Raw genomic sequence first — 27,312 nt, 5'->3', positions numbered from 1 at the left:
TTACGCTGAATATCTTACATGAAATAGCGAGTGCGCTTGAAGGATTTGTGGTGAAATTCTAAAACTGTGTTTGCAGTGATTGACAGAAATGAACTGTACTATTTTTTTTGGGTTGTGCAGTTTTAATGAGATTGTTCCTTGTTCAAGTCAGTAAAAGGCAGAAATCTTAATTGCTAAAGCAGGAAGAGGAATGTTACCTAGATGAGTAATACACGTGATATTGAACTCTCAATACAGGCAAGAAATGCTGAAATTTGTATTGACTTTGTATGCTACAGGGAATAAAGTAGAACTCGATTCAAGGAAAAAAGATGAAACATAAGACATATCCGTTTTTGCAGGTACACCTTACAATAATGAGAGGTTCAGCCTGAAGGACAGTGGTGTGTTTAATACAATACCAAAACACAGACTTATAGTCAACTGAACTTTGTCATCAATCCTTAGAGATTTTAATAGACTAATATATATATGACATATATATATATATATATGTAGCATCATCACAGAGCTCTCTAGTACTTAATCATATTTGTCACAGGCAGCAATATATTTATGCTCCAACTGGCCAAATTACAATCTTTTTGGGACAGTGTACCAAAAAAGCAGAGACTAAAATTAGAGAAGGGGAAAAACCCCAACAAAAAACTTAACAAAAAATCTGGCACTAAAAATACGCTCTTTTCATAAGAATTCCAATCAGAATGGATCAGGGATAGCAGTATGTTTAAAATGCTGCTTAATTTCTGATCTATGCAAGTCCTTCAAATACTATAGAGCATGGGCTGTCATGACACTGTTGTTTCAGAAGATTATGAGGCTATACAGCTTTTCTCTTTGTCCTGTTTTCAGATTCATGTCTTACGTGATCAGAAAAGACTTTGGGCATAATTCTGATGGGTTTTTTCAAGCTGAAAAAGACTGCCTCTGGGTTTGATCACCATTTCATGAATTTGTCAGTACATTTGTGCCAAAAATTCTGATAGTTTAAGACTAAAGTCAAAACAGCCCAAATAAACTATAACTATCCTGTAGTGTGTGGGTCACAAATTATTCTGAATAATTTGGTGATTGAATAAGATGTGGTTTGCTTAAATCTGAACATTAGCTGTTCTAAGGTGAAAATTAATTAGTCATCAATTTTCTGCTCAAAACTAGGGTTAATTAAAAGATAAAAAACTCTCAAAATGTCTCTATAAGTGTATTTAAAAACCACAAAAAATTAGAAGACCAGCTTATTGCTTTTAAAGAGTATATTATGGATATGGGAATGGAATTTAAGGGTTATGTGTGGGTTTCTGTCTAGATGTTAAAAGGTTCATCATCATCTATTTACATAAAGGTGCAAGATGCTTTTCTCTAAAGCATGACTAGTTCCACTTTACAGTGAATCCAATTGAGTTTTGCTACATGATACTGCTACTTCATTTGTGCATTAATACTGCCTTTGTGGCTACCATCTGTTCAGAGAAAGAAGCATCAACTCTTGGCATTATCAGAGATATTTCAAGATAGGCCCTTCAGGAAAAACGAGCGGGCTAGTTAAGAGTTTGTATAGGTACTCAGGGGTTTGTACCCAGAAGTTCAAAAGAGAACTCATGTATTTAGGGACAAGAAGGGATTCATTCACTCTTCTAAGGTAAATAAATGCCTTTAAGTGGTTAAAGCTAAGAAAATTTTTTAATAACCATTTCCTGAAATTACTGTTGTACATGCAAACTGGATGGATGAAGATTTTCCTTAGCATTTTGATTCATAGAAAGTCACTTTATGTACAGTTTTCTATTTCTGGTCTCCCCTGGTCACATTTCTACAGTCCAGTACTAAGTGGGCTTTGGTTTATAACATTCTGAAATTGCCTTTGCCCAGACAGAAAGCTTGCTTTGTTTCCAGCTAGTAGGTTTGCTCAGTGAATTTTGTGCCCAGCATTTCTATTGCTAAATTTTGCAGTGTTTTTGTGCACCTACTCCCCTCGTTGCTTTCAGAGTGAGAGTCTTGCAGCAACACAAAATCCTGTGAGGAGGACAGAAGAGGAATGAGTAAAATGCTGGATGTGATCAAGTCCAATAGACATAGAGGATTTTGCTTTATGCCTGCAATCTTGAAGGCTAAATTCTTCTGTTTGGTGGAGTAGTATTTAATCAGGGCAGATAATGTTGCAAAATAGTGCTCCTTAGCTTGTTAGCTAGTTCTTTAGAGGTCAAGCTACTGATTTTCACTTAGAGGTGATATTTATCTCTGGTTGTATTCAGCAGTGTATCTAGCTTAGAAACTAAATACTGTGAAGTCCATGATTACAATCAGTTGCAGAACCTTACATTTTGGAGGCCCAGATCAATGACTCATGACTGGTTTTTTAACACTAGGCCATGGATATTAAATGAGTTAAAAACCGATATTATCTACAGATGCTATTAGATAAACATATGGGGGAAAGATATGAATTTTTCTTGCAGATTAATTTTGAAAATCTCATTTGTCAGTCTTGCCAGCTTAAAAATCAAGCTCAACTTGGAGCAAGACTCCCCCCTACTTTCTTTTTAAAAGCCCTCATTTTAACTCAGTTTCTATGATTGGATTTTAAGGGAGGGAATGTCTGAGATTCTCTGGAAGAGTACAGGGTGCTCTACTCATCGGAATCTTTTTTTTCCATGGGGAGTGGGAGCTGAGCAAGACATTAATCTGTCACAGTTGAAATACATTTAATATAATTATAAATATGTATATACACACACGCCTTCCCTCACTCGATTTATTCATGTCTTACTGAACGGACTGGGGAGCTCTTTCTCTGTTCTCTCTATTTAGGTGTCATGGATTGACAAGGGGGCAGGGGGAAGTTCTGCTCCTACTAACCAGAAGTCCCAGATAGCTTGTGAGGGAGGTGCTGGGTGACAGTTCAATGCAGAAGAGGCCAAGAACTATGAAACAGCAGCTTTGTCTGCTTTGACAGTGATTGCTGATCTCTGGATCAGCAGTGTCTTGGTTTCTGACTTCTCTGTGATCCATATTAAATTGCTTTTTACGCTGTACTAGGCTAAAACAGCTTGACAGAGTTCATGCTTTCATCCCTATATCCAAGATAATGCTGGGGATTTTGAATTGCTGGTGATTGCTTTTCTTTGATTTTTATTATGACAATATGTTTACCAATTTACATTGCAGCCTGCAATCCTATATCTATTTTAGACAGCAGTTCTTTTCAAATACATTTTGAGTACCAGAAAACCAAGGATGGGGGAAAATAAGTCCCTTTAACCTTCACTGTCCTAAGTGATATGCGAGTGCTACAAACCTCCCCTTGGATTATCATAAGCGAACATGCCTTGTTGATAAACAAGAGGAACAGAGCTCTAAATTAGTTCAAGAAATCAATAGTTTGCATTTTTATTTTACCTTTTTTTATCATTCATAATTATATTTCAGCCTGCCAGCCAGCTGTCACCCTGTAAACAACGTTCTTCTTTCTTTGCTTGTGTTCGTTCTGTTTGAAGTTGCAATCAGTCTGTACAAACGCAGGTGATGAAAGGCACTTTTAAATTTTATTGGATCATGATTCTAGCTCCTGCTTGAGGGAGAAGAGCAAGACTGCACAGCACAGACATGTCCTAGCCTCCTTCCGTTCCAAAATGAAATTAGGTGCAGCAGCTGCAGAATGTTCAGGGACCATAGGCCTTGCAGGCTCAAAGGAATCATTTAAAGCATCCAAATGAAACAAATCCCAAGTTTATTTAAATTCTTGCATTTCCTGGAGGATCAAGGGAAAAATCTTCTATAATCTTGATGAAACCCAGAAAAATCACAGTCTTATTTTCTTTTCTGAATTTTAATTTCCCCTGCAGAAATTCTCTCCTTAGTGTTACCATCCTTCAAGCAATGGGGTTCTGGCTGGCAGACACTTGGCTGAAGGATGAGGCAGGTTTTGCCAAGTGTTGATTATGCTGTCTCCTGTAGCTGGCAGTGATCCTGCAATCCAGCTAAACCTGCTTCATCTTCCACGTTGCAAAGCAGAGTAGCACCATAAGCTGTCCATCACGGCCAGCTGCCTTTCTGTGAATCAGATCAAACAAGGTGAAAAAGAGGTACTCTGAGTCTGTATTTTAGACATTCTATCATAAGAATTCTTCCTCTTGGATTCAGAAATTTTCCTGTAAGAATTTAGTTCTTAGCTCAATGAGTGTATGCTACAAAGAAAATCCCTGGAGTTCTGCATCTGTATTTAGGCTATCAGCTCCTCAGTAAGAGAGCTTTCGGGGATCAATGGGACTACTTTCAGGAGACAGGTTAGCACAGACTGAAAAACTAATCCATACCTTTCTTTCTGGTCTCAGCTGGGCTTTAGTCCTGCTACTTTCCCATTTAGTCAAGGTTGTCTTCTATTTTTTAAATGGTTGTTCTGTTATCTCTGTCTGAATTAGTGTATTTTTATGATACCATACCACTGAGACGTAAACAAACTTCTCTTTGTGTAAAATTATTTAGGATAATAGTGTTACATTCTGTGCTGGTAAAACCACCTAAATAATTTTGAAATATGTGAGAATTTGCCTTAAAATAAAATAGGCAAGATATTTAGCACAAATAATGCTATACTGTTCCTACAGTAGTAATTGTTTCAATTTGCTTTATTTTTGTCTTTCATAAGCAATCTGATACATTTTTGCTCTGTCACTTCTAGTATATCTAATACATATACTGTCTGTGTTACAGTCTAACTGTTCTCTAGCAAGTTTTAAATTCTGAGACACTACTTAAAATGCAATCTGAAAATGCAGAGAAGTGCATTAAATGCAGTGAGACAGAAAAGAAGCATCTAAGTTGTTACTGGTATGGATTTCAAGGTGTGCTTTTTTCTATTTGGTTTTCTTTTAACATTAAGGATGTTTAGTAGCAGGGTTGAGACATTGCTGTTACATCCTTTCATGCTTCAGTTCACGATTGTCTTATCTGCAGTCCAGGTCTTTGAAACTGGTGTTTTTCATGTAAAATCTTCTATTTTATAATAGAAATAAAATAGGACCTCTTGAAAGATCTGAAATTAAAAACTTAACCAGATCTTCTTTAATTTTTGGTAAAAGGAGAGGTAATAGCTTGAATAGCTTGAATTATGACAAGACAAGAAGTAAATTTCTGATTTACTTGCCTGTGTACAGAGGAAGAAGCCTTTAATGGAAAGACTTTCTGCACAGAATGAGAGCTAATGGCCAAAGCTGGGGTTTCAGATAAACTCAGATTTATATTGTGCTTGTTTATTTTTGCAAGTATGATGGAAAATGAGTAAATAAAAGGCATGGAATACTTCAAATTTTTGGAAATGTTATTCTCTCATCAAGCAAAGAATATTTAATAGTGAAAATGCTTCCTTGCGACATTTCCAGCTGACTAGAGATACAAAGATCTTACAGGAAAAAAGATTGGAAAAAAGATGCTCCCTGCAGTTTTTTAACACTGACAGATGATGTGCAGTAAAAAGAAGTACCTTTTCTTTTTCTTCCTAATTTTTCTTTGAAAATCTCTCTCTTTTAAAGAGATAGATTAGTTACATTTATTTCTGGAAATAGATTGGATGACAATAATCTTTCAAATCAACATTACCTCCTTTGTGTTTCATACTTCATTATTAAAAAATACTAATATTGAACCAAATACCCCTGATAAAAATATATTTGTAACCTAGAGAAGAATTAATTAACCAAGGGTAGGTCTGATATATGACTAATAGATATGTATCTCCCAAGGCTAATTCTCTGGCTTGATAAATTCATGCCATCTACTTCAGTAAGTCAGAAATCTGTTGGTAGTTTGTGTCTGAAAATATCTGGTAGAGCTGGGTTTGATTATCCTGTTGTAGGATGGTGGAGGTATGCCTGATAAGGGACTTGGGATACTTTTATTCCAAGGTTTGCACAACTATGTAACCACAGTGGTGCCTTTTGTGAATAAAAACCCTGCATGCTGATGCTTAATGGATAAAAGGCAGAAAATCCATTTAACACGGGCTGCACATGCCCATTCTGAGTGGTGATGGTGTATGTTCCACAGACAGTTACTTTTTGAAGTGCTGTTTTTGAGTCAGAGTGGAATAAATACACTTGATGTGCATAATAATGGCTTTCTATATGTTGGACTGGCCTTCAGTGGACAGGTTCCATCCAACACTGATTTTAAAGTAGTGGCCTTTCCACACTGGCAACATGTCAGCTATAAAAACTAAGTCCTGAACTCCAGCAGAGTTTAATTATGTAATTATGAAATAAAATATTGTAGTTTAGTGTATGAACTTTATGCTCATTTTCTCTAATACTTAATGGCTGGCCAATTTTACCTCTGTTGAAAAGCAGTGCTGTTCAGCAAAGTTTCAGTATATGGGCACAGAGAATGCAAGCTCCAGTTTTACTTGCATGCAGCCATATTTACACAATGAGAACATCTTAGAGCTTGTGGGAGAATTTTGAATTAGGCCTGCCTATACACCTTTTTGTACACCTATTTTTTTATAGTCCTGAACAACATTTGTCTTCCTTCATAGCTTTATTGTGTCTATTTTCTTCTTCAGGTCGTTCATCAGAATCAATGCCTGTTACCCAGACACCACTATTAATTCTAGACAAATGCCCCAAAAAATGTTTACCCCAAAGTGATTTACTTTAACACTCAGTTTTTGATTGCTGCATTCACTGACTTTAATAATATTCCTTCTATACATATTAATTTAAATTAAAATTAGTTACTTAGAATTAATTTAAATGATGGCAGAAAAAAAAGGAATACTTGCAGTATAGCTGGCCTAAAAAGTGGTCAAATATAGGAATGATTAGCTTATGATGTACAGGAACAAAAGTAATTAAAATAATAATAATGGCTTTAAATTAAATGTTGAGTAGAAGATTTAGGTTTTAATTAGACTAAGCATACATGCACCCTTTTCATATTTGTTTCCTATTCACACAGAACATAATTCATTTTGACATGTCTGACTGTGGTAACTACTAAACCAATTTGTTTCACCTCATCTTTTCTACTCAGGGCATTTTTCTATGGGATATTTTGGTGCATTTTTGGATGTACAGTGGCTGAAAGCCTAATTGAAACCTGAGAATGAATTGGAAGATTAGATCCTTTTTACTCTGGTAACCTAGACATACACTTTCCTGCATGGCACCTCTGTAGGTTCGTGAACACAAACTCAAAAACACAAAAAAGTTATTTTCCCTTTCAAGTCACATTAGACAAGCTACTCCGAAATAATCAATTTCCCAGAAATTTCAGTCTGCATCCATATTTTACAACTCCATTTCTCAGGACAGATATGTATCTGTCCAGCTGATTTGCAGCCCTTTAGTGAAAATCACATCCAGTCAGAAACAAATGGACTATTGGTGATAGAAAATCATTTAATCTTACTTTTCAGGCATGTTTCAGAATGGTTTGATCCAGAAGTTGTTTGAAAGTTTGTATTTAATCTTCACATCAATACTGTCATGACTGATGGGAGACTCAGGATAGCAGGCAGGAGCTGGGAGCAGCTGCAGCCCCTTCTGTTTCTTGGAAACCAAATGGATGAAATGAGGAATCTCAGCCCTGTTGTCCTGGGAAATCCAAATGTCTCTGCCTCGCTGCTGTAATCTGTCAAGGCAGGGAATTTGTCATTCTAACTGACATAAATTCTGAGATGATGAATTTGAGTCTTTTGTTTTATTCACATTAAAAAAAAAAAAAAGGGTGAGAAGAAAGAGAGAGATTCAGAACAGATTTTGATTTGTTTACACTGTAAAATCTATGGATTTGGGCCTTATGCTTCCCATAACAGAAGGTTATGAGGGTTTTTCCCCAAATATTTTCCTTATTTGGCTTGTCTGGGTTGATTGCATCCAAATGACCAGATACTTTCAGAGGTCAGAACTGCTTCCAGATTGCTTTGTAAACTTAAATACCATCTGTTTATCAGCTCTCAAAATGCAGGAGGAAAGTGGATTATTACTTACTGCACATATTTGCTGACAATCCTTGATATTGAACTTTGCTCAGACCACCAGAAGAATCTTACAAGATAGAGAATAACCAGATTTGATATTGTTTAATAAAATTTTAGAAGTTACATTGGTTTAAATTTGCATTTTCTTAATCTCTCTGTGCTTGGCAGCCCTATTGTTGAGGTACTTCCAGTTACAACTTTTCCATGTAACCATCTGATGCTTTTTGTGTGCATTTTATCTTTCACAGCAGGTGTCTAGGGCAGTTTGATTTGTGAAAAGGGATATGTACTAATTAAAAAAAAAACCACTATTTGAAGAGCTGGGAGAAAGAAACAGTATGTAGATAAATGTGAGTCACTTCAGCATAGTCTCATGGAAGGTTTATACAATCAGTTTTATTAGAAGATGCCATCTCACTGATCTGGTGTTCAACTAAAATGACACTATTTGAGTGCTGTTGGTTTTTTTATTTAGAAAGTAGTAACCTTATTTCATAATCACAGGACAAAAGCCATAATCTATAGTTTATATTTAACTCTGCCATTCATCAGACCTTTTACATGCCATAGGAGGAACACAAAATATGATGATATTAAATTGCACCTCTAATTAAACAGTATATTCAAATGCAATCATGTTGCTGATGCTATTTTAACGATTTTTAACATCAGTTAATGAATAAGGGTTTTTTAAAAGAGAAAATGGATGTATCTAACCAGCATTACTCCAGGATTTCACATTTAAAATGTCCTATTGAAGAAGTGTGATAATAATTATCATCACTGCTGTCATCATGAATGTCTTCGCTACTAATTCCATAGGATATGTTAAAAAGACTCTCCTTAGAATTGTTATCCTTACTTGCCATGAAGAGAGATCTTCAATTCTAGCATATGTGCTTCAGAATTGTATTGTAGTTGTTGCCTACCTCCATAGCAGCCTCTAAAGAAATCTTTATTATGCTGTTTTGATCTGCCTCTGCTTTTCCCACTCTGGTTATGTCTTTATCTACACTCTTGGCAGCCTTATTTCTGAATCACGGTTGGCACTGTCCAAATATATAGGCCTCATTATGTCCATGATAGTCAGGCATTTCATCAGGTTTTGGATAGGGAGCAGCTTGTCAGTCTTATTCAATCACAAAATTGCATTTAATTCTTAAAAATGACCTTCATTTGGAAGGATCTTTTGGTAGTTTTGATTTACGCATGCAGAATATAATTTTTCAGTTTTTTCACTCTTAAGGGTTCCAGAAAGACAGGATTTCTGGGAAACTTGGATCAGGAACTACTTGCTTGAGAGCTGTACTTTGAGCCCATTAATACATGTGATACCAACTTTTTGCCCTTTTTTTTTGTTTAGATTATACTTTTCAAACTACATTTCAGATGCTTTTGCTTTTTTCCGTTGTCAGTAGAACAAAACCTCCTTTGCAGTCTGGTCTTGAAGGTTGGATATTTAAATCTTGGTGCTGGTAAACATTATGAGCGTGTATTTTGTGCAATATTTCACTTTTCAAAGACAAGATGAAAACAGTGTTTAGAATTTCTAATCTAACATTTAGCTATCTTACACCTTAATCAAACACATAACAGAAAAGATCAATACACTTTGCCTCAAGTTAATTCTGATGTCAGTGTATACTAGAAACTGGGGAATTAAAATTATCTCATTACCAAGGAAAATCACTTAGCTTATAAATTTTTTATGAAAGACCATTAATAAAGCTACAGATCAAATTTTAGTATCTTCTACGCTTACTTTTTTGTAACTTCTTGCAGTCCAGAAATCACCTTAAGCAGTTTTTAAAATGTGTCAGGGTTTCGGGTTTTTTCAGTAAGAAAATAACTACAGGCACATTTTTCCTCCTACAGATCTTCTGCTCAGCAAGATAAGTGTTTGATTGAAACATATTGTCTGTTCTGTGTGCATATTATAAACTATTCAGAACAGTAAGGACTTTGCCAAAAGGGTGCTCAAAATTATATATTAATAATATGTCTTGGTTTTATTATTTGAACTTGAAAATTACAGCTTTTGGCAGGTTCTGCTGAGGTGGAATCATTCTCTGTACAACCCATCTTTCTGATTCGAGAGATTTGATCATTGCAGTACTTTGGTTGTGAAGAGAAAAATCATCGAACAACTTACTGGTGCAGAATAGAGCCACTCTCACTTCTCGGGTGATAGCAGCCCTCAAACATGTTCTTTCTAAAAAGTACCTGTTTCTACTCAGGTGTTCTGTCTTTATCCATGAGTTTTCCACAGTTTTGGTCTTGCTTGTGTGAGACACCAACCATTTTTTCTTGTCCTCATGATGACAATGAATATCAGATGGCATGTCCAAAAGGACTTTCACTGCTACTTCTTGCCTGGTGTGCCGGCAGCATGATCTTTAGCTCTGAAACTTTTCTGGTTGCTCTGATACAACAGTGACAGCCTTTGTTAGATGAGGTATCACAATCAGTTTTTGTTCTCAAGTGTTCATTTGAAAAAGATTGGTAAAGCGGCACAGAACATTTCATTTGAAGGAATGCAGTTTTCATCTATTTTCTTGTTTGGAAAGAGTAAATGTCTCTTAATTTTGCACTGCACTGATGTGCCAAGAGAATAACCAAGCTAAATTAATTGTAAGAGATTGGGATTCTGTATAAAGTCTTGGTTTGCTTTAAGAGTGGAAGGTGAGATATAACATGCAGAAACCACCCAAAAAGGGATTTATACAATGGCAAAAAATATTTATCTTGCGTTGTTACTCTCCAAGTTGTACACTTGCCAACCTATAATTTTTAGTGTGGGTTTTTGCATGTTGTTTTTGCAGAGTTGGGGTTGTTTGTTTGGGTTTTTTTCTTTAAGAACAGAACAAATGCATTTGATTGTAAGTGAGCAGGAACATTTGTTGCACTCAAAATCTTAGAACCATTATACTGTTCTGGCTAATGCCTGCATGGGTGAGGGAGGCATAGGGGGCATGATTACCATGCAATTTTATATAGATATATTTTTAAACGATGATTGATTTAAAAGCAGTTGTTTTAAGGAGCTATCAGACAGCTGACCTCTTTCCCCCTGTTGCAGCTGCACTCTGAGTGTCACCCTGGAGCAGGCCATCACGCTGGCCCGGAGCCACGGGCTGCCCCCTCGCTACATCATGCAGGCCACGGACGTCATGCGCAAACAGGTGAGGTGCTCAGGGTGGGGGACACCCGGGTGCTTCCCTTATTGTTGAAGGTGTTGTATTTATTTTTTAATACAGAAACAGACAATTTTTAACCAGTTATTTACTGTCTCTTATGATTTTACTAAATTATTTATGTATAGTAAATGCCTTGGGATCGCCTTACATCAGAGTAGTCTGTTGACTAAGACAGCCTTTATTTTAATATATATGATTAATGAAAACAAGATTATTAACTATTGTCAGTAAAAAGTGAGTCATGCACTGAATTAAGGGGAAGTATAAAAGGGAAGGAGAGAAATAAATACCATTGGTTTTTACTTTCCAGGCAAGATTCCTGAGGACAATGTCCTTATTACAAAACAATGTTTTTCACTCTTTGGTCATAATAGGATATTAGGATTTAGAGACTGGATAGTTAACCACCTCGACATGAACTCTTGGTGATGAGGTATGCCAAAAATATTGGATTAAAAATGAATATCAACTGAAAATGGGGGATACACTCTACTGTATTAGCACAACATTTTCTAGAATATCTTATTATCAGAAAATACTTTCAAAGGGATGTATCTTGGAAGGAATTCAAAGGAGGAACATGAATGGTCCAGAGGTTGTTAGACAAAGCTTATAAACTGAAGATTAAAGAACTCAACCTGTTGAGTTGACGAAAGAGAGGTTGAGGGGGGACTTAATCGCTCTGCATGCATATGGAACATATATCCCAGCCTGTGGTAGCTTTCAGCCTTACAACAAAATCATAAGCGAAATACAGGATGCACTCAATCTTGAAGTGAAAAAAAACCATAATTAAATATTGTAACAATTAATCACAGATAAGACAAGGTTCATAGTTTCTGGGTTCTAGATGGCATCTAATTTATTATATTCATTAATTTTGTGTAACAATCACAGTTACAAAAATTATTTAAAAGCTGTACTTTACTTCTAACTTGCTGTAGAGAAAAATACATGTATGCTAGGTGTGACCTTTAGTTTGTTAAAGCAATTTTGTGGATAGTTTCCATAAATCCACATCAGTTGCATGTAAATGTTGTTGCTGTTAAATACTACATCAGAGTATTTAATCTCATTCCTTTTTGTATTGGGCTTTCACTTATTTTGGTGCATAAATTAAGTTTCTGTGGTGAATAAACACCCTCAACGTTCTTGAATTGGGTCATGTACATCTGCTCAGGAATTACAGCTTTGACTTGACTTGAAAAGAAGGCTACTGCTTTATATGGATAAACTTGCATGTATAGGTTGATATATCTGCTCCTGCAGCTCTAGACAAAAGGCAGACCTGCGTATTTTGCAACCAAAAAATATGGTTGTAGGTATTTGCATAAATTTACTTGTAGGATGTGTTCTGTCATATTGTACATTTTCAAAATACAGATCTAGGCCATTTAAAAAAACCTGCTGATTCATTTTTGTATCTTCTGCAGTTTATTTAATGAAAATGAAAGAAACTGACGTAGTTTTGAGCAGCTGTAGCTGTACTTGCTCAAATAGAGATGTGAAAAAAGGCCTTTTGGTGAGGCTACATTCTTTGCAATAAAACAGGAGGTGATCAATAGCTGTTAAAGATACCAGTATCTCAATACCACACACAGACATTGTGAAAAAGTGTGCTAGTATATCTAGACTTTTTTCACACATTCTTTCTCTTGCAGGAAACCACTATGACATTTAATAGAGTAATAATCTTTTGTTGTAATTTTCAATCAGTCTTGGAGCTCAGTAGTAGAAATACAACCCACTATTAAATTCTAAATATTTTGGAGTAATTTCAACAGTGTATCTTCTAGAAACCTGTTAAGATTTAATGTTTAAATTATCAGTAGGATTTAACTGTCAGGATCATAATACAGGCCATAAAATTTAGAAGAAGAAGGAATAAAAATGCTTCTTGGGGCTTAATGCAGAACATTTAGTTAAGGGCAATACATGTGCCTTTTCCACATAAAAGAAACAAAAAAACTTGTTATCCCATTTACACACTAAACCTTTTTGTGGAATAAAGATATTAGCCATAGGGAGGTACAACTCAAAGGACATCTATTCCAGCTGTTACTCAGCAGCATTAACTCCTGTCAGGATCAGCTTCCCACAAGAGGAAATTATCTCTACTCAAAGCTGATGTATTTTCCAGCTTGGTGCACGAGTACTGAATAACTGCAGACACCTGTTTGAATGGATAACCTCAGGAATGATTTTTTTTTAATTGAAGGAGGTCAAGATCGTGGTGAACAAGATTAATAATAGCTACAACTCTACTGTTGAAACATGTTCAAAGTAATTGTCTTGTCAGTTATAGTAAGATAAGAAGCACCTTGTCTGTGAGAAATTAAAAAGACCAGCTTGTGAGAGTGGGTATGAGCTTGGGTCTGTGGGATGGCTTTAGTAAAGCAGTCTTGATTTATTTATAAAGTAGAGAAAAAATTGTCACAACATCCCACTTATCTTTTGGTAAACTTTTTTACTTACGCATATACTCATGTAAGCATCTGCACACACAAAATACTATGTAAAGCATCCTGACAGCAGTGTGACTTTGGGATGCAGTAGAGTGGAGAGGACAGAGGCCTAGGAAAGGAGCTGCAGGAGAGGAGAGGGCACTGAGGAAAAAATGTAACTAAAAGGCTGAAAAACAGAATAAAAACCAGAAGAGAATTTATGTTGTCTCTTAAGTGACTAACTGTATGCTCATGCCTTTATTAAAGTATAATAACAGCACTATATTTTGAGCCTACCAGGGGAAAGACTATGTTAGACCTGTTCTTTGCAGAGATGGGGTTGTGGGAGATGTTGTGGTTGGAGGCTGCTTGGGGCATAGTGGTCGTGAAATTAGAGTTCTCAATATTTGGTGAAATCAGGAGGAACATCAGTAAGAGTTTTGGACTTCCAGAGGGCAGACTTTGGCCTATTTAGGAGACTTACTCAGAGAGTTCCTCGGGAAGCAGCCCTTAAAAACAAAGCAGTCCTGGAAAGGTGGGTGTGTTTTAAAACAGAGATCTTGAGGGCACAGAAACAGACTATTCCTGTGTGCTGAAAGATGAGTCAACAGGCAAATGTTCAGCCTGTTGCCCTGGATGGGCAACAAGGTTTTGAAGGAATTTAGGAATAAAAAAAAAGATGTATCATCTTTGGAAGGAGGGTCAGGTCTCTCAGGAAGAGTTTAAGAGAGCTGATAGGACATGTAGGAAAAAAAATTAGGGAGGCCAAAGCTCAGTTTGAACTTAATTTGGCAACTTTTGTGAAGGATAATAAAAAATGTTTTTACAAATATATTAATAGTAAAAGGAAGGGTAAGAAGGTTGGTCTCAGAGGTGACCTTGTCACTCTCTACAACTTCCTGAAGGGTGGGTGTAGTCAGGTGGGGGTTGGTCTCTTTCTCCAGGCAGCAACTGACAGAACAAGAGGACACAGTCTTAAACTGCACCAAGGGAAATATGGGTTGAATATTAGGAAATAGTTTTTTAGAGAAAGAGTGATAAAGTACGAATTGGAGGTGGTGGAGTCACCTCTCTGTATGAGTTTTAAAAAATATTGAATGTGGCTCTCAGTGCCATGGTTTAGTTGAGGTGTTGGGGCTGGGTTGGACGATCTTGAAGGTCTCTTCCAACCTAGTGATTCTGTGAATAATTCTCATAAGTATTGTACTGATTTAGAACTTTTTGAAAGAGAATCTGTTTTCTCTATGTGACTAGTTCTTGCTATCCTTAAATTAGTGTGTAGCTTAAAGATAAACCTATAATTTTTAAACGTGGCAATGAGAATACTAGTTCATATAGAAGAGTCTAGATTGATGGTGAGAACTGCCATCATCTTTCACCAGTGCTCTGGCAGTGCTGGTATGCAGAGTATAGAAGTCTCATTATGTAGCAAAGCTCTCCTTTATGCTCATGTGAGACAGTGTCAATTAAGAATAGAATTGGAGAAGATTAAATTAGCAGTATATTGAAATAGAAATGGTGTAATCATGCTCAGTGATGACAAGAAGATGTCACATAGCAAGTTGCTAATATATCTTGGGGGTTTTTCCTCAAAAGAAATAAGAATTTGGTGGTTTTAAGTAAGGTCTAATTTGTGCCCCAACTAAACAATAAATCAGATGATTATATAAAGCTAGAATCCTTTTTAAATCAATGCATTTGATTTATTGTGTGAGCAAGATACTAAAATTAGTTTGTCTAGTGGATGATGTAAGTAAAAATATGCTGGTTTTGTTCTCAGAGGTAGTCACAGCACTGACATTCAGAATCAGCATGTTATTAATTTAGATAGTTTTTGCAAATATATGTATATTCTGGCCCTCAGTGCTATTAATCAAGTGCTAGTCTCAGCAGTCTGTCATGGTGCTCTTCCCTATTTAGCAGTAGACTTTTAGTATATTTATTGTTTCCAGAAATGGGGCCAACCTATTCCTGTGTTACCACCCTCATTGTAAAAAATTTCTTCCTTATATCTATTCTGAATCTACCTTTAGTTTAAAACCATTACCCCTTTTCCTATTGTTACAGCTCCTGTTAAAAAGTCTGTCCCAAATTTGATTATCATTTCCCTGATAAGCCATCACTTGTGTAGACAAGAAATCAGTTCATCTGATCTGTCATTTTTCAGTTGTTTTTTCATAACTAATAATTCTTCCTATTCTCCACTGAACTCTTTTCAATTCTTTCATTAAAGATGAGAAGCAACTCTGAAGAATTATAAATAATCTTGCAGGACTTTAAGATTGAGCAATAAAATAGTAGATGAAAATCAGCATAGATTACTTCAGTAAAGGACACTGGGGAAAAAACAAACCCTAAGTTCACATTCAAAATAATTGACTGTGAGCTTGCCATTCCATTTCATGTTCAAGACTTCAGGATATGAGGAGAAAACATTAGCTCAATTTGCAGCAGTTATCAGTAAAGCAGAAGTTATAATGGTTTAGGCAGGGGTAGATGACAAAGTAGAAATCACACTGTCATGACCCTACATTTGGATTCTGATGTTCTTATCCCTTCCATAAGGGAGTATAATGGAAAAGATTCAGGGAAGGTCAGAAAAAAAAACTTAGCTGTGGTTGGGAAAGGTTTGTAGACAGAACAGACTGAAAGACAAAATAATGTAGGGCTGCTCAGCTTCATGAGGGTCCCCTCATAGCAGGCTTCTAAAGAACATGTGTCACAGGTAGGGACTGACCATTGTCCTCACCAGTGCAGAATTAAAGGCATCAAATGAAATCAGATTTAAACCAAACTAAAAGAGTGGAAAGCTGGAGAGGGACTTTTTACAAGGGTATGTAGTGATAGGCCAAGGGGTAAAGCTTCAAAATGAGAGTGGGCTTAAATCGATTCTTTATTTTAGAATAAATTTTAGACATTAGGTTTAGAAAAAAGTATTTACTGTGAGGGTGGTGAGGTACTGGAACATGTTGCCCAGAGAAGCTGTAGATGCCGCATCCTTGGGAATATTTGGGGACAAGATGAATGGGGTTTTGAGCATTCTGGTCAAGGCATCCTCACCCATGGCGGAAAGCTGAAACTAGATCATCTCCAAAATTTTAGCAACCCAACCCATTCTCTGATTCTCGATGTAGCAAGCTAAGATTCTACCAAAGATGTGGATCTTTCACAAGGTTAGTGATGTGTATTTATTACTGAGTACAAGACGAGATGGGAAAGAAGAGAAAAAAATCACTAAAGTTGATTATGTACATACTTGTTGATGAAGAGAGGTAGTATTATATGACTAAAGACTGAATTCTGGAGGAGTTTCTGGGGGAAAACATGTTTATCATGGTCCGTAGTTATGTGCCTTTGCAATTGTTGGAAACAATCTTACTGAGATAGATGCAGCTATAGTAAAATGATTTTATATTCTGCCTTAAGTTTTATAGGTACTCTACTTATTTTTTCTATCTTTATCACGATTTTTTGCCTTAAAGAAATGTAGGGACAAAGTATGATTTTGTGGCACGTGTTGATTTACATACAATCTGAGAGCCTATCTGTGTGTAAACAGCCAGCCTTTTTCACATACTGTTTCAGCTCAAGATGGTGGATCAATACCTTATCAATTACCTGAGTACCTGGTTGCAGTCAAATGAAAGGTCTAATCTTACGCTATGTCTGGAACCAATTATTATACCTATTTTACATCATGTGCATCTGGCATTGCAGCTCTGTTAGAAATATAAATTATCTTTGATACTTCCCATCAATCTAAGATAACACAGTAAGAGCTCTGAGGTTACACATTTTTATTCTCTGTTATTTTGTCCTGAATTTACATAGTACAGGAGAAATAAATGGAGAGTCAGTATATTTCTTATTGTCAGAACAAGTCGTTTCCATCTCCTTTAAAATGATAGAAAACATAGCAAGCCTAACAGATATTTCTTTATTATGACTACTTTACATCAATAAAACAGAACTTTAAGAGCTACCTCATCAATCAAAAAGAAATTTTACTTAGTTCTTTCATATGTGTAAGCTGGTATGTTTGCAGAAGAGGGTATATTTCACACAATAGTTCATGGTATGTGAATATTTTGCATATTTTACCCATTTCCTCCTTACTGGATGTGTCAGTGAGACAAAAGTACTTTCATTATTCTTTATGAAAGAATCAATTGAAGTAGAGAAACACTGACTTTTCTTTTGTCCCTGCCTTAAGCAGGGATATTACACTAAACAATCTTAGGGGGTTCCTGCCTATTTGTTTGGGTTTTTTTTTTAATTTTGGGATTCTCTGATTATAAAGGAAGATCAGGACCTGCATTTTTTTAATCCTTATTTAGTGCCTGAGTTTAGGCCATTTTTTGTTAGTTTTATTTAGTATTTCCATAGATAATAATCTGTAATATTTATTTGTTCTAAAGTTCATAGGAAATAAGTGACATGTCAGAAAAGAACTTTATCTATGACTTCTACACAGAATGATGACAAAAATCAAACAAATTGAAATGAGATGTGTTTGGATTGTTTTGCACCTTAAAAGCTAGGTTTTTTTATGATTCTCTTTTAAATTAACAAGAACTGTTAGTGTGCATTTATTTGGTGACAAGTGGCAAGATTTTTGTTTCTTTATTGCTTTAACTTGTTCCTCACCTTAGAAGATAGTAGTTTTTTTGGAAGATGAAACATGTGTTAATTGATTATAATCAGTAGGTAAATTCATCTGCAAAGCTCAGAAAATTTCGTAATTTATTGTGGGATAAATGGAGTAAAATTTTTGTTCCGCTTCCACAGGGTGCGAGAGTACAAAACACAGCCAAGAATTTAGGAGTGAGGGATCGAACACCACAGTCTGTGCCAAGGTAACTGATTTTCAGTGTCCTAGACCATGGTTTTGTTGACTTTGTGTTAAATTCAGTCCTAGCTGCTCAAAAGCTAACAGTAAATATTAACTATATTATGCTCTGCTGGTAAGATCTAGCTCTTAATGTACATAAAATCAGTTTCACTCTTAGCCATACAATTTTACTTTAAGTGATTAGTTTCAGAAGTACAGGCTATGCAGCACTTCAGAGCATGCCCATTTTTGAAAAATGAAACCTAGTTCATGTTAATTATGAAAACACTGGAGTAAGTCCTTCATCACTTCTAATATTTAGTGGATTTGGATAAATACTCTTAACTAGATCCATAACCCCATTTAAATGAAATACTGTACTGCAGTATCTCAGCAAAATCATGTTCTAGTTGCGTATGGGGATGATGCAGTCTTTCTTTGTCTCTTTCTGAAACAAACATTATGATGAAAAATGGGCTGTTCTATATTTATCCAGCTTTTTAATGTTGTGATGGATTGCAGGTACCTGAAAAGTTTCTTTAAAAGAACACTTATAAATAAAAATAATCAGACAACCATGTTCTTAATTTGATCTTAAAATGGTTTTAGTAATCCAGAACTAACTTAAAATGGGTTTTACCAATTTAAACTAAATATTTTTATTGACTAATGAGAATACATTGAATTAGCTAGACATATGTGAAACACATAACAGATCCACTGTGGTTAAATTTCAGTAAGGAAATTGGGAATTAGTAAAACCTGATAGATATGACCATGTGAATGTGATTAGCTTAGAGGCAGTCCAGAACCAAAGATCCCTGATCAGCTGTCTTGCCTTGTGGGAATCCATGGCAATAAAATAGCACTTTGTTACATTAAAAACAATTAAAGCATTACTGGGAGAAGACTCTTCATATTTTGAACAGTATGATTTAGGCCTTAAATGAACTCCTTCATGACATAATTCTGGAGACAGTCAAAAAATTCTTGCAACCCAAACTTTTCCCATTCCAATATGACAGAATGTTTATCTAGATTCAGAGCTTTTGTGATAAAGGAACAATCTAAGTTCTCAAAAACTGAAACTTAGCAATAAGATTTTTTAGCATTGCATCTGTGGAAAAAAGACTGCCTCTTTCCAGCTGAAATTCACACAATGTAGCACTGAAATGCTGAAGGAGAATTATGGGAACATAGAATAGACAGTTGCACCCAGCACACTTCCCTGTGAGCAGCAATAGCAAAGTCACAGGAATATCCCGGACTTCTGTGGCCAGGGCATTAGATACACAGGTCAGAATTGTCATCAGCAGGATGCTTTTGATGTATAGCTAAACAATGCTTCTCAGTTCTCTGCTTTGAAAACAATATTATATTTGGTTTAATTTAAGGTCACTTTACAGGGTTCTCTTGTTGTCTGCAGCTACCACGGTTTCTGTTTTGTACCATCTCAGCCATATAGTTGTTCCATATATATTGACCCAGAATAAGCTATTTCTGCTCTACAGCATCTCCAGCAACTTTAGATCCTTATGGATTTATAGAGCCTTATTGCTAGTTTGCTTCATATTCCTTTATATCACTTGCTCTGAAAACCATCTTGGTGATTATGGCAATAACCTGAAGAATACACAGACCATAGTACTTGGGGCTGAGATTTTCTGCACTTTTCTCCACAGAAATTATATATTGCTAAAACATCATCAAGTATTAGCCCCACTGCAATCGCAATTACAGGTTCTCACTATAATTTTATCTGTCTTCTGCCAGCTTTCAATATTGCTGCCTTATTATGCCAGCAGAATCAGATAGTTTAACCTGTTTATCCTTCTCTGCTTCTTTGTCTGTATAAAGATCAGACCTTATCCTCTCATCAGTATAAAAATATGAGATAAATGCATAATGCCTTATATATATCTCCTAATAGATGTTTTGGTGTCTGAACAATGTGGCCTTAAATTATTGTGTTTCTGAATCTGCCATATGACTATGTGGAAGAGCCCAATGATCTTCAACACACATTATGGTGGAGATTTCTCTTTGTTATTCCTTCAGTGATACATTCTCCCAGAGGAATATGTGTAATCTCCAAATGAGATCATGTCTATGGCTGGTTCTAATTGCTGTGGTTTCAGAGGAGATCCTGTATGCTGGATAGGGGTACAGAACAAGGGGTGTGAGGTTAGAATGATTGCCTTTTATTTTCAGTATTTCTATTGTTACGGTAAAGTTTCAAACACCTGTTAATAACCAAGTCATTGCTAAAGGGGTTAATAGAAGTCCAAAAACCTTTATAAGAGCAGTGGCTACTTCAATCTGTACTGAGGTAGTCATTTGAACCAAATCTTACTGCTGTTGACTTCATCTATGAAGAAAGAGAGGGAGAGAGAGTTTAAAGTCTCATGCTAGTGTCACATGTCTGACACCTGACTCAGGTGCTTCAAACAGCATCAGGTCTTCAGGTAAATATTTTTAGAGTGAGGTTTGACTGGGCCAAGGCAAAACAGAATTGGAGGCAATTACATTCCCCAAGCAACTTTTCCAATTGAGAAATCCAGGGCAACAACTGATAATAGGATTAATGGAGGCATCTTCAGTGCAGAAATATGAAAATTTTCTGTAATGAAATGTGTCTATAAGACTGCTTATAGATATGTGTTTTAATTATTCTACTTTCAATGTAAACAACAATACTTACAAAGAAGATTTTATTAGTTTTAAATTGACAGTATTAAACTGAATTCAGTACCTTTTGTTTTGCAGTGCAGAAAGTTGTAGATTTAGTTTGTGTTCCTTAAATTTACTCATCTTAATAATGACAAAGTTCTCAGAATAATGATTGCTTTGTTTGTTTGTCATTGTCAGATTATACAAGCTGTGCCAGCCACCACCACCTGTTGGAGAAGAATGAGATCTGCTCCAGAAAACAACCCAATAATGACCTTTAGGATACTGGGACTATATGACAAAAATACAACTGCGCTACAGCAGTATGCCTCTGCAGCTTTGATAAATAAAAAAAAAGAAAAATACTTTACTCAGGACAAAGAAAGAAATACCCTAAATATTACCCACTGGCATTGAAAAATGTCTTCCCAGAAGCATTTCTAAAATCTGTGCACTCCAGCCTTACACTCACAGCATAGTACTCTTCCTTGGGAATTTTACACTGGAATCAGATTAATTTGATGTGTCTTGTTCAGCCACAGGATAGGTATAGTCAGTAGCTTGAAAAAAAAGTCTTGTTCAGAGGGAATGTCTTCATTTATACACTATGCAGAATGTGTTCTTGTGGAAGCCTGGATAAACTAGGCTTGGTAATGAGCATGCACTTCATATGGGGCCCTTTGCACTTGATAAAGCTTTTTTTCCTGTCACCATCATAATTTCTTGGAATGTTGACTGTTTCAAGAATATAATGTGAGGTTTAAAGATGGAATGCTCATTTCAGGATTGTATTTAATGGCTGCAGGCAGCTACTATGGATGTGTGCTTGTAATCAGTAAACTCAGTGCTTGCCACGCTGCTTTGGAAGGAGGAACTATATGGTGTTAGGAGGGCCAAATGGCATTTAAGGTAAAGTTCTGCCCTTTTGCAGCTGCCAGTATAATGAAGGAGAAGGATAAGTCTGATCTTTATCCATTGTTAGGCTGAGTTTCAGACTCAAATGTTTTATATTATTACATCTCTGAACTTCAGAGTTTTCCAGAGTTGTGTATATTCTTCTGTAGCACTACACTAACAAATCTACATAAGGCAGAGATGAGTCAGTATTGTTAAACTGGAAATGACTGGTTGAAGTTCAAGCATCGTTTGGTGTTTTGATATTTTATGCTACCATTTTCCACATTTTGTCAGAATTGTTTTGTATAGCATCTAAATTCTTTGGTGTGGTAATCGTTACAGATTTATTTTGAAATTGTACTAACTATTTGGAGAGCCCAGGGAGAATTTATCTTCATTTGGCTGTTTGTTTGGCTAAAGAATTTTCAGAGAAAATGCCCCCAAACAAGGATTTATAAATGAACACATTAAAACAAAAACTGTATTCTGAAATAGTTCTACTTGTAGCAGTAGCTCTGTGTTCCATTAGAGCAAAACACATACTGTCTGAATAAAATTTATTTTTTGTACAACACCAGCCTGTAGTTATGCTGTAGCAATCAAATCTCACAACAATTTTTGCATATGATCTAAATATTTATGAATCTATCAATCTACAGTGAAATATGTAAGAATTCAAAAGGATCTGTACTCTTGAAGAGAATGTTTTTTTAATTGAGGATATTTGGGGAACTTGTTATTTTTCTCCAAAGGAGGAATTAGAGCTTCTACCTTCTTCAGTATTCTAAATGTTTTTACACAGACCTAAATTTTCTAAGAAAATAAGTATTTTTATATATCCACAGATATCATTCATTTCAACATGTATATATTTATGTAGTCATATCAGTTGCTGGTCCTACCATAAATAGAGAATGTTTGCATTAAACAATGACAAAGACCTCCAGTAATGAACAGTCCAGTAACAACCTCACCTTTGTGCTTTAAAGTTTACTCTCTTTCATAGTTACTGGAAGCTATTGAACTATGATCCTTTTGATTAAAAAACTTAATACACAAAAACAAAATAAAAATTTTTTAAAAAATTATTTTAAAAGGTTTTTGTCTAGCATGACATAATGCTTACACATAAGAAAGAGTTATGCTTTCTATAATTGCTGTTCTAGTCAGGACCTCATACTTTCAGTTGTGTTTCATTCAGAGCAACAGTACTGGCTATGGTAATTCGTGCTCCAGGCACAAGCACCAGTAATTTCAGTTTGCTTGTCCAGACATCAGAAGTACAGAGAAGCCATAAGCACCTCAAGCCAAGGGTGTGCCTGTGTCAGCCCAGCTCTGAGCTCACATCTTCCTGTGAGGTTTCCCCTCATGAGGTTTGATTTACTATGAGGGAAGTCAGCTGTTGGCTGCATGGTGCTGCTGAGCCTGTAGACAATAAAATAACCTAGAGGACAAAATCTGTTGCATGTACATGCATTATTGTAACTAGTCATTGTAGATTTTTTTATATAGCATTGAAAATGGTAGGAGTGAAAATACTCCAAAATAGTCTTCCTGTATAATATCATAATTCCCTGTTTCATTTTGTTGTTGAAATCATGGGATAATAGACATCTGTAAAGGACAAATAATTATAAGCCAGTCACTGGTCAAAATTCTTTAGCTGTTATTTCATGAGTGTGCATCAGAAATCTTGACCTCTTATGTTGGTATCTAACTTTTGGTCCTTTATTCTTTTCTACCCCCTCTAGGGACAGTTTTCAAAAAGTTATTCAGCATTATGAGATTTATTGGTGACCCATATTGCAAAGTAAAGCATCTATTTAGCCTGGTATCAAAGGAGCTGAGAAACTTAAGCCCTTGTTTTCTGGGATTACAGATAACAAATAAAAATATGACTCCACAGTAACACACAGAATTACAGAATCAATTAGGTTTGAAAAGATCTCTGGGATCATTGACTCCAACTTATAGATCGAGTCCAACCTATTTTCTGAGGAAGTGGGGCACAAATGTCCCACTTACTGACTATTAAAAAGTGAGGATCTGATTTCTCAAAATGTTCTTCAATGGCCTGTATGAAACGTGTAGTATTCAGACTACTTTTCTTGTCCCTCAGCTTTCAGAGCACACTGCACATTCTAACACCATTCTATTGACTTCTAATAACATTAAATGGACTTTAGTAAGTCCATTCTTAGAATATAAATATACATATGTTCGTTATTAAAGCTGTTTATCTTGTTTGGTATATGTATAGGACGTATTTCCTCCTTACACAAGGTGCACTTACAGAGTAGAAAAAAAATCCATTCTCATCACAGTATGTTTATTCTCTTATAAATATTTAAACTCACAGGTGGCAAGAAGAGATGACCAAGAGTGATGATTTACAAGAATTGTATCACCTATAGCTTCTTAAATCTTTGTTTTGACAGAAACAGGTTACATAGCCTTTTTTTTCTACAACAAAGTGTTGTACTGGGTTAGGGAAAAAAATCTGTATGTCATATTTACTTTTTCACCCAAGGCAAGTGTAATTCTTCTGGGAATAAATTCAAGGACCTAGAGGCATATGTTACCAAATACTACCATGATTCAATGCTAGCCTGGGAAGGGAGGGTTACAGGCCAAGGAACAGCTGAGTTGCCATGAGTTGCTATAGCATCCATGCTTGGAGAAAACATAGATTTTAAGTAGAGATGAGGATATTTGGCCTATCTTTGCAACCATCATCTATGACTAATAGGATGTTAAACTGTCTTTAGTCTATGACATGGCCATTGATTCAGTCTAGTTCCCCAAAGTAATTATTTTTTAATATCTATTTTCCTTGTAGATTGTTAATGTAAATAAATATAAAAATGTATATAGTCCAGTTTTTCACTGTCAAACTTTGTGTTTAGAGATCCATTTTAAAGTGAATATTCCTGCTCTCAGCTGAAGCAACCAACCAGTTTAATTTCCACTGAGGCAGTTTGAATCTTTAGTGGCTTTTTGGGTAGATTTCACTGGGTTTTAGCAAATGCATCAGGGTTTTGGATCAGTTTGTATTAGTTTATTTTAATGCAGTCAGTAGTGGTCAGAACTGTTCTACTGGTTTAGAGCCAAAACAATTAAACTTCAGTCAACAAAGATTTATAGTAGTCATACTTAATTTCATTTGTTAGAATCCTTTAATGGGAAAAAAATGAACCACTTTTATTGATCTGATTTTAGCCAGAGAAATTCACAAACAAATGTGCAAATGTGTTTTATTAATTCATTGTCAAATGTAGTGTGTGTGTATATATATATATATACATATATATATATATACACACATGTAAGTATGTATTTAAGACACTTGCCTGAATGTGAGTATACACATCATGGTTAAGCATGATGCTCAAAAAAGGAAAGCATCTTTCATTTATTTTCATTTAAATGAGAAAATCAGTAACTGTAGTATATATCTACATACTGTTCCATACTCTTTACTTTACAGCTCCTTCATGGATACATCTGCCAGCATTTTAAGAATATTTTGCGCCTTTTTTTTACAGTATGAAAAGAGCTAATGCATTGCCTTATGTATTTTATCTCTGTACTTGGTAAATGCAGGTAGTGATTTTCTAATTATAGTCCAACAGTACTCTGGCATTGGTAAATTAGATGTGCAGTACATACCTGACTCAGGATTCCTGGATTTTTCATCATTAGGTTTTGAGGTATAAAAAGATACTGAACTCGTATTTTTGTATGCTGACAATTGCATAGGGTTTTTTTATATACTGTATATATCAACCAAGTTTTCCTAAAGAAAGTTTATAATTATGAATGTTTCCCTTTTCCTTCTAGATGATGTGGGTTTTCTTGTTATGTATGTATAAATGAATATACAGCACTCACAGTCATGCAGATATTAACACCGGTGAGAAATTTCAGATTTTCCAGAGGCTAAACAACCTTTTTTTTTTTTCTTATGTTCTTCTCTAAAAACATATATCTCCACACTAGAGATCTACTTTAGAAATAACTTCTACTTCAGTTTCAAAGTCCAATAGAGTGTTAAAAGTAGCTGGGACATTTCTGAAAGTACTTAGATTTGGACTTTCATGGGAGTATCCACGACACCTGTGTGTGCTTGTGTGTCCTATCTGCAGTACCATACGCCAGATTTAAAAAACTAAGTAGCCTTATTAACTTTACACCCTGTATATAGTGTATGTATTTGGTTATATTTGTGTTATACTTTAAAAATGAAATTAATTTCTGCATTGAGTATTGCACACATTTTTAAAATTAAGAATATATTTTGTAACATCTCATTAAGCACAAGAGGCCATTACTGCTTTGAAATATTATGTGTAAGTACAGCCATACACGGAGTGTCTCAGTCAACTTTTGTCTGAAAGCGGTCAAACTAGCAGTTCTGTGGGTAGTTGAGTTTGTTGGAAGTAACTTTTGGAATTAAAGATCCTTGGAACATGGGTTTAAATTACTTTTTCCTTTGCTTTGTAAAGTGCCTCTGTAACATACTTTGAATCAGTTACTATATTGATTATGGGTAAAACTAATTCTGTGTACTTTTAGATCTATGTTTATTTTTTTAGTTACATAGTAAAGACTGGAATGGTAACAATGTATTACAAAATGTCAGAGAGCAATAAAACCATTCATAATATGGCCACTGCAAAACTCTTCATTTGTAAGCAAGAAGTAAGCTGGGAGGGAGTGGGTTGAGCGTCTTTAGGCCTTTCAGTCTGCCTGCCTAGGAATTCTGCTGCAGGAAAACAGAAATTAAGCTTCTAGAAATAAATGTTTTTAATAAGAATCTCTTTTGCAAACCCAGGCCCAACCTAGGCTCATTGCTGGTAATTGAAATACATCTTTCTAACCATTGGAAAACTGTACCTTGCATGAGCAGTAGCCCCTGGATTTGGGCAGCTGCACTTTGTGAAGGCTGGAAGAGACAGGCATGAAAATTGCTTTCTGGCCCTGTGGTGCCATCACTGTTCCACAAAGCTCTAAAATATCCACCTTTTTTGCACTTCTTTTTCTGAGGACTTTCTGCTTACTGCTGTGTGACAAGCACAGTGTGTGGAGTGTTGTACTCCTTGTACTAAAAAAAACACCAATAAATGACTGATCATTTAGAAAGATCTTTTGGGATGCCAGGAGGTTGAGGAGTTGCAATTGCACTTGCAAGTTCTTTTGTAGGACTGAAAGCTGATGAACTACTAGATCTTGCAGAGCAGAGAGTGTCTCTATATGAAGTGATTTCTGGTTTCTACATGATTGTTGTGATCAACAGAT

General features: G+C 35.6%; 1 protein-coding gene across 5 annotated transcripts in view; it reads left to right on the top strand.

Annotated features, from left to right (window-relative positions):
* PREX2 (phosphatidylinositol-3,4,5-trisphosphate dependent Rac exchange factor 2) overlaps window positions 1-26,682 on the top strand; it is a 173,208-nt gene extending 146,526 nt beyond the window's left edge. For all 5 annotated transcript variants that reach the window (XM_086885723.1, XM_086885719.1, XM_023920933.2 and 2 more), the window contains 3 exons: window positions 11,055-11,157; window positions 18,405-18,472; window positions 21,316-26,682. In XM_086885723.1, coding sequence (XP_086741849.1) covers window positions 11,055-11,157; window positions 18,405-18,472; window positions 21,316-21,361 — 217 coding nt within the window. In that variant the 3' untranslated portion in view covers window positions 21,362-26,682. The remainder of the gene's footprint in view (window positions 1-11,054; window positions 11,158-18,404; window positions 18,473-21,315) is intronic.
* Window positions 26,683-27,312: the final 630 nt, after the last annotated feature.

Source organism: Cyanistes caeruleus, chromosome 1 (genome assembly GCF_971803275.1).
Source record: "Cyanistes caeruleus chromosome 1, bCyaCae1.hap1.1, whole genome shotgun sequence".
Lineage (NCBI taxonomy): Eukaryota > Metazoa > Chordata > Aves > Passeriformes > Paridae > Cyanistes > Cyanistes caeruleus.
Note: the sequence above shows the minus strand (reverse complement) of the source record. Positions and strands in the feature narration are given on the sequence as shown.